Genomic DNA, 9,668 nt, shown 5'->3' on the forward strand with positions numbered 1-9,668 from the left:
CCGTGCAGGTTCTGAGTGAGGAGTTTCTCATGTTTGTTCTCATGTTGTGTTTGTGTTCCAGGCGTTTGACCCTCACACTCACATGAGAGCTCCTGGACTCCCCGCCAGCCTCACGACCGTCTCCGGAGGAAAACCGTAAGTCTGAACGGAAAAGTCTCACGGGCTTCTGTAAAGAGACGAAACACAAAACCTCCTCAAACGTCTTACAGCGTTTCCTCGTCATGAACTCTGTCAGAGTCTTGTGATTGTGACTCTGAGTCTGAGATGTTCCACAGAAGAGAACAGGTTAATTATTAAGTTTAGTTTAGTTTATTTATGAGACATGAACTTCAGCAGGAGAGATGAATCTGTGTAATAAAACCAAAAATAAGAGAATGAACATTTTTAAGGTTCTAAACACTTCCAGATCTCAGTGTAATCTGCTGCTCTTCGTCTTCAGGGCCTATTCGTTCCACGTGAGCGCAGACGGGCAGATGCAGCCGGTGCCCTTCCCTCCGGACGCTCTGATTGGCCCCGGGATCCCACGTCACGCCCGTCAGATCAACACGCTGAGCCACGGCGAGGTCGTCTGCGCCGTCACCATCAGCAACCCCACGCGCCACGTCTACACCGGCGGCAAAGGCTGCGTCAAGATCTGGGACATCAGCCAATCAGGCAGCAAGAGCCCAGTGTCCCAACTAGACTGTCTGGTAACACACACACACACACACACACACACACACACACACACACACACACACACACACACACACACACACACACACATAACACACACACACACACACATACACACACACACACACACACACACACACACACATAACACACACACACACACACACACACACACACACACACACACACACACACATAACACACACACACACACACACACACACACACATAACACACACACACACACACACACACACACACACATACACACACACACACACACACACACACACACACACACACACACACACACACAACACACACACACATAACACACACACACACACATAACACACACACACACACATAACACACACACACACACACACACACACACACACATAACACACACACACACACACACACACAACACACATAACACACACACACACACACACACACACACACACACACACACACACATAACACACACACACACACACACACACACACACACACACACACACACACACACACACACACACACACACACACACACACACACACACACACAATAACACACACACACACACACACATACACACACACACACATACACACACACACACATACACACACACACACACACACACACACACACACACACACACACACACACACACACACCTAACACACACACACACACACACACACACACATACACACACACACACACACACACACACACATACACACACACACACACACACACACACACACACACACACACACACACACACACACACACACACACACACATAACACACACACACACACACACACACATACACACACACACACACACACACACACACACACACATAACACACACACACACACACACACACACACACACACACACACACACACACACACACACACACACACACACAACCACACCACACACACACACACACACACATAACACACACACACACACTAACAACACACACACACATAACACACACACACACCTACAACCACACACACACACAAACACACCACACACATAACACACACACACACACACACTACACACACACACACACACACACATAAACCACACGACACACCACAACACACACACACACACAACACACTTACACACATAACACACCACACACATAACACACACACACACAACACACACACACACACATAAACACACACACACACAAAACACACACACACATACACCAACACACACACAACCACACACACACATAACACACACACACACACAACACACACACACATAACAAACACAAAAACACACACAACACACATAACACACACACACACACACACACAACCACACACACCAAAAATAACACACACACCACACACACACAACCCACACACACATAACACACACACACACACACACAACCACACCACACACACACAACCACAACACACACACCACAACACATAACAACACACCACACACACATAAACCAGCACACACACATAACACACACACACAGCATAACACACACAACACACAGCACACACATAACACACATAACACCACGACACACATAACACACACAACCACACACAACACACCACACACACACATAAACACACACACACAACACAACCACACACACAACACAACACACACACAACATACACGACACACACACACCACACACACACACACATACACACACAACACACACACACAGCCACAAACACACAACACAAACACACACACACACACCACCAACACACACCACATAACACCACACACACACAACCAACCACACACATAACACACCACACACACATAACACCACACACACATAACACAACACACACAACCGACACACCACACATAAACAACACAAACCGACACACACAACCACACACACATAACACACACACACACAACACACACAACCACACACACAACACAACCACACACACACACAACACATAACACACACACACACATAAACACACACACACTCATAACACACACATAACACACACCAACCACACACACCACCGACCACACTAACACACATAACACACACACACACATAACACACACCAATCACACACACACACACACAGCCACTACACACACACACAACACACACAAACAACACCACACAACACATACACACCATCATCAACCCCACACTACACATCACTCACATAACAGCAACACACACACACATAACACACCACACACACCTTACACACCACACACATATGACAATGAGCTACTGAATAAAACACACACGTAACAAACAATTAACACACACACAGTATTACAACACACGCAATACACAAACCAAACACAATCCTCACAAACACAGTAACACAAACCTTTCACACACAATCAATACAGACCCTAAAACCAACACAAACACACACTCTAAAGTGAACATCCAACCACACAACACTAAACAGTAAAACAAATAACACACACACACACCAACAAACACACTCACACACACACACACCAAAACACCAGCACACCCACAACACCACACAACACGCACACAACAACACACCACACACCACAAATTAACATCACGAGCAACACCCACAAACTGCATAACACACACAACTACATCTATCACTCATTAAACGCCACACAAAAAACACTTTGAGGACGGACACACAACACACTCGCAGTTTATGGCACTCCAGAATCATTTTAAATTAAACTATTGTCTCGTGGACGTTTGGTGATAATAAGACTAATTAAGATGTAGTTATTATAAAGTTTTTATTATAAGTTTTTATAAAGTGGAATCAATCTCTGAATTGTCAGGATTTTTGCAGCAGAATTGAATCAAAAAGATTTAAAGTGTAAGAGCAATTTTTACAACATCCCTTTTTATTTTATTATTGTAATAAATAAAAATGCTCCATAAAACGGTTCAGTCTGTTCCCCGAGAGCCGAGCCGTAAAACGCCACACGTCACCAGAAAATACTGATCCTGTTTGATTTAGAGCCACGTCTGATAAAACCTGAGTGTGAAAGTCTGGTCATAAAAACAAGAGTCACTGTTAAAACTCCAACATCCAACATCACAAGAGCTCTGTGAACTCAGGTCATGTTCTAATGTTCTCATGTTCTGATGTTCCTGGTCACACACAGAGCTGGACTTGTGTTTGTTTCATTCACATGTTTATGTAACTTTATTATTCTTCTGTCTGTTTTAACAGCAGCTCCACAACTGAAATGATCCAAATGATTCTAGTAAAAGTGTGGAGTTTAAAAACACAGTGGAGCGCCTCCTTTTTACCACATGACGTCACAAGAACTCTTAAAGAAACCTTAAACATGTGAAACTAAGAGAACTCCAGGTGTGTGTGATGAGGAAACATTAGACCAGATCACACAACCGAGTCATGTGAACTTTTAAATAGTTTAGTTTGAGTTTGTGAGAAACAGAAACAGTCACTTTCCATTTTCTTTTCAGTCGCTCAAAATAATCTGTAAAATCTAAAGACAGCTCGTGTGGCAGCGGCAGGTGCCCCGGCAGGTGCTCTGCCAGGTGCTCGGTCAGGTGCCCCGGCAGGTGCCCCGGCAGGTGCTCGGTCAGGTGCCCCGGCAGGTGCTCGGGTGCAGGTGCCCTCAGGTGCTCTAGGTGCTCTGTCAGGTGCTCTGTCAGGTGCTCTTCTCGTTGGAGTACAGCTCGTGTCCTTTGTGCTCCACAGAACAGAGATAACTACATCAGGTCGTGTAAGCTCCTGCCGGACGGGCGCACGCTGATCGTGGGCGGTGAAGCGAGCACCTTGACCATCTGGGACCTGGCGTCTCCGACTCCTCGCATCAAAGCGGAGCTGACGTCGTCCGCCCCGGCGTGTTACGCCCTCGCCATCAGCCCCGACGCCAAAGTCTGCTTCTCCTGCTGCAGCGACGGGAACATCGCCGTGTGGGACCTGCACAACCAAACTCTAGTCAGGTGAGTCTGGTCAGGTACAAACGACCTGAGTCTGGTCAGGTACAAACGACCTGAGTCTGGTCAGGTACAAACGACCTGAGTCTAGTCAGGTACAAACGACCTGAGTCTGGTCAGGTACATGACCAGACATGGAAAAGATAAACATGTTAGAATGTTTCTCCTTTGTGGAGTTTGTTGGTTCGAGACTTGGTGATGGGACAAATTTATGAATACGACACACATTTACATACACACACATTACACACACACATTTACACACACACATTTACACACACACATTTACACACATACACACACACATTTACACACACACATTTACACACACATTTACACACACACATTACACACACACACACACTTTACACACACATTACACACACACATTTACACACACATTTACACACACACACACTTACACACACAACATTTACACACACACATTTACACACACACATTTACACACACACACACTTACACACACACATTTACACACACATTTACACACACATTTACACACACACACACACACACTTACACACACACATTTACACACACACACACACACTTTACACACACACATTTACACACACACATTTACACACACACATTTACACACACACACTTACACACACACACTTACACACACACATTACACACACACATTTACACACACACATTTACACACACACACACTTACACACACACACATTTACACACACATTTACACACACATTTACACACACACTTACACACACACATTTACACACACACACTTACACACACACATTTACACACACATTTACACACATTTACACACATTTACACACACACTTTACACACACACATTTACACACACACATTTACACACACACATTTACACACACACATTTACACACATTTACACACACACACATTTACACATTTACACACATTTACACACACACTTACACACACATTTACACACACATTTACACACACATTTACACACATTTACACACACACATTTACACACATTTACACACATTTACACACACATTACACACACACATTTACACACACATTTACACACATTTTACACACACATTTACACACACATTTACACACAACACATTTACACACACATTTTACACACACATTTACACACACACATTTACACACACATTTACACACACATTGACACACACATTTACATACACACATTTACACACATTTACACACACACATTTACACACACATTTACACACATTTTCACACACACATTTACACACACACATTTACACACACATTTACACACACATTTACACACACATTTACACACACATTTACACACACATTGACACACATTTACATACACACATTTACACACATTTACACACACACACATTTACACACACACACATTTACACACACACACACTTACACACACATTTACATAGAAAAACATTAAGTGGAAGTTCCACTAACCCACAGTGGGACACTTTTAAAAAAGATCTAGTCTTAACTTCGATGAGCTTCATTTGACTGGAGCTGGTGGTTGTGGCGTCTCAGTCCCTCAGACGTCGTCTTTAAACAGTCTGAGGTTTATCTCCTCAGAACTCTCCATGTGTGTCATCTTTTCCTCTTGTAACTGTGTGTGTGTAATGTGTGTGTCGCGTGTGTGTGTGGTGCGTGTGTGTCGTGTGTGTGTGTATCATATGTGTGTGTCGTGTGTGTGTGTATCATACGTGTGTGTGTTGTGTGTGTGTATCATACGTGTGTGTGTTGTGTGTGTGTATCATACGTGTGTGTGTGTGTGTGTCGTGTGTGTGTGTGTGTGTCGTGTGTGTGTGTGTGTGTGTGTGCAGACAGTTCCAGGGTCACACAGACGGGGCGAGCTGCATCGACATTTCTCATGACGGGACCAAACTGTGGACAGGAGGTCTGGACAACACCGTGCGTTCCTGGGACCTGAGGGAGGGACGGCAGCTCCAGCAGCACGACTTCACCTCACAGGTACCGGACCGCGGACCGGGCGGGGTCACGGGGTCGCGGGTTTATCACTATGTATATTAATATGCAGGATGTTACCATGGTTACCAATGCACAACACTGTCAAAAAGTTAAGATGGTCAGTAAACAAGAGAAAACACAAAATGATTTAAAGAGCAGATGTTCATTTTGCTGTGGTCAGAGCGAGCGTTCATCGTCCTGTTTGATTTTGAGTTTCATGGAAATATAATCAAATGTAGAAGATGAATCCAGGACGGCGTCTGAAGCCACTTTTAGGAGCTTTGACTGTTCAATTTTTTTTTTATTTCATATTGTAAGAATACAGAGATTGTAAAAATCCTTACAAAATCAGACGTTTGTGAAAGCTCAGAGTGTCCAGACGTCCCTGTTTCCCCAGGACAGTCCCAGTCCTGTCCCTGTGTCTCTGTCCCAACAGATTTATACAAAACCACTGATTTGTCTCAGTTTTATACAAGAAATGTCCCAGACGTCTTTTGTTTTGGTCAAATACAGAAAATCTGCTTAAAAATGACAAAACACAAAGAAAATGTGAAAAAGCTGATGCCCCGTCGGCTGAACTCGGACAGTTTGATTCAGTTCTTCTGACAGATGTTTATTTCCGAGGGACGGGGAAAAGGCGTTAAGAACCTCGCTCCTGATTGGTTCTTTTGTTGCTATGATAGTTGTGGTTGAAACTCCTAATACGGAACACGGCTCCAAATTCACCCCCATAACTGCTGCACGGCAAAAGAGCTTGGCCAAAACGTAAAATCTAAACACTTAAATTTATCAGAAATTGAAAAGAAAGTGTTGAAATGATGTGTCCATGCAGCAAGATCATTTTACTGGACAAGTTCTCTTCAAATAAACGACCTCTAGATGAGAATGAAGCGTCTCTGAACAAGTACGTAGATCATAAATCTGAAAACAAGATGAATAACGTGATAGAAGTTTTAAAATCTTGGCCACATCAGAGGAACGTGCAGTGGGCCTCGATGAGCTTCATTTGACTGGAGCCTGATGCTGTGGGAGACGTCACACTCACCTCGTCTTCTTCATTTTCCAGTTTTTCTTTTGTATCTGTCGCGATATTTCACCAGTGACGCGATTCGGGCCGGTCCCACTCCAGACTTTAATCCTTTTTTTTAGACGTGTTTGACTGACGTTTCTCCTCGTGTGCAGATCTTCTCTCTGGGCTACTGTCCCACCGGCGAGTGGTTGGCCGTGGGGATGGAGAGCAGCAACGTGGAGGTTCTTCATCACTCCAAACCAGACAAGTACCAGCTCCACCTGCACGAGAGCTGCGTCCTGTCCCTCAAGTTCGCCTACTGTGGTACGAACGCTCCGTCGGCTTCATGTCTGAAACGTGAACGTTAAAGCTGCTGTTTGTTTGTCTCTGTGGAGTTTAAAGCTCCGATATTACACAAAACATAAAAGATCAAGAAAATAAAATCTTTGCAATTTCTGTACAGTTTACATTGAGTTTTTTTGAGTCAGTACAGACTCTGCAGACACAGGAAACACTGTCCAAGAGCTGAAAGAGTTGATTAGTAGAATATTTGTTCATTGGGACAGAGATCAGAGGACAGTGTGATGTTCAGCGTTGGTGTTGAACATGACTGTCCTGTCTGAGATGTTTCTCTGTGTTTGTAGGTAAATGGTTTGTGAGCACAGGGAAGGACAATCTGCTGAACGCCTGGAGGACTCCGTACGGCGCCAGCATCTTCCAGGTTTGTGGATCAGTTTCTCAGATCACACAGATCAGAGCTGAAGCTTCGGTCTCCTCTGTGGTCTCCTCTGTGGTCTCCTCTGTGGTCTTCTCTCTGGTCTCCTCTGTGGTCTCCTCTGTGGTCTCCTCTGTGGTCTCCTCTCTGTGGTCTCCTCTCTCTCCTGTGGTCTCCTCTCTGTGGTCTCTCTCTGTGGTCTCCTCTCTGGTCTCCTCTCTGGTCTCCTCTGTGGTCTCCTCTGTGGTCTTCTCTGTGGTCTTCTCTGTGGTCTCCTCTGTGGTCTCCTCTCTGGTGGTCTCTCTGTGGTCTCCTCTCTGGTCTCCTCTGGTCTCCTCTCTGGTCTCCTCTGTGGTCTCCTCTCTGGTCTCCTCTCTGGTCTCCTCTGTGGTCTCCTCTCTGGTCTCCTCTCTGGTCTTCTCTGTGGTCTTGTCTCTAACTCGTGCTGTTCTTCTCTTCAGTCCAAAGAGTCTTCGTCGGTGTTGAGTTGTGACATTTCCACTGATGATAAATACATCGTGACGGGATCTGGAGACAAAAAGGCCACTGTGTACGAAGTGATCTACTGACCTGCTGCTGCTGCTGCTGCTGTCGTCTAAACACTGGACTCAGACTGTGCCCGGGTCCCCCGGGTCCCCCGGGTCCCGCGCCCGGGTCCTGCGCCCGGGTCCATGCCCAGTCCTCTGGCACTGACTGGAATGTACCTCTGCCCGTTCGTGACTCAACATGTGGAGAAACGCTGCAGGACTCTGAGACTCGTGGGGCTGTTTGTTTTTTAAATGTTTCTGTGGTGTTGAAGCAGAGCTTCAGCTGTGAATATTGTACAGACGAGGAATAAAACTCTTTTGTAGATTTTTATTTGGGCTCCGCTCTGTGTTTGCTTTTCGTGGATTTCTGTTGAAACAGATTTAGAGACTTTGTAAAATAATATTCTGTTTGTTTTACTCGGCTCGTGTGACCTTTTTCAAAATCTCAGTTGGATTTTGTCACTTTCAGCTCCGTTTGTTTTAACAGCTCAGATCTGTGCAGCTTCAGCGTCGTGTCTGGTTAGAATTCTGTTAAGTGGTGTCGTTGAGGTTATTGAAGGATTATAATTCTGTTTTTACATGTAAACTTGTCTAGATTTGTTTAGAATTCAGTTTTACATTTTTCATCAGTTACATCAGTTTATGAGTTAGGGTAGAGTTATCGTTAGGCTCAGATTTCTTCTTCTCTTTTCCTTTTCCCATCGTTCCGGACACTTCCCTGTGACTGGGTGAATCCGTCGCTGTTCGGACACGAGGTTCGT

General features: G+C 44.8%; 1 protein-coding gene across 1 annotated transcript in view; it reads left to right on the top strand.

Moving 5' to 3' along the window:
* The window catches only part of tle3a (TLE family member 3, transcriptional corepressor a), a 36,362-nt gene extending 27,124 nt beyond the window's left edge, over positions 1 to 9,238 (top strand). The window contains exons 15-21 of the mRNA XM_055155777.1: positions 62 to 135; positions 440 to 689; positions 4,420 to 4,667; positions 6,512 to 6,659; positions 7,839 to 7,989; positions 8,310 to 8,386; positions 8,842 to 9,238. Coding sequence (XP_055011752.1) covers positions 62 to 135; positions 440 to 689; positions 4,420 to 4,667; positions 6,512 to 6,659; positions 7,839 to 7,989; positions 8,310 to 8,386; positions 8,842 to 8,949 — 1,056 coding nt within the window. The 3' untranslated portion in view covers positions 8,950 to 9,238. The remainder of the gene's footprint in view (positions 1 to 61; positions 136 to 439; positions 690 to 4,419; positions 4,668 to 6,511; positions 6,660 to 7,838; positions 7,990 to 8,309; positions 8,387 to 8,841) is intronic.
* The last annotated feature ends 430 nt before the right edge of the window (positions 9,239 to 9,668 follow it).

This window comes from Boleophthalmus pectinirostris, unplaced genomic scaffold (genome assembly GCF_026225935.1).
Source record: "Boleophthalmus pectinirostris isolate CB_2022bp ecotype Guang Dong unplaced genomic scaffold, ASM2622593v1 HiC_scaffold_2, whole genome shotgun sequence".
Lineage (NCBI taxonomy): Eukaryota > Metazoa > Chordata > Actinopteri > Gobiiformes > Gobiidae > Boleophthalmus > Boleophthalmus pectinirostris.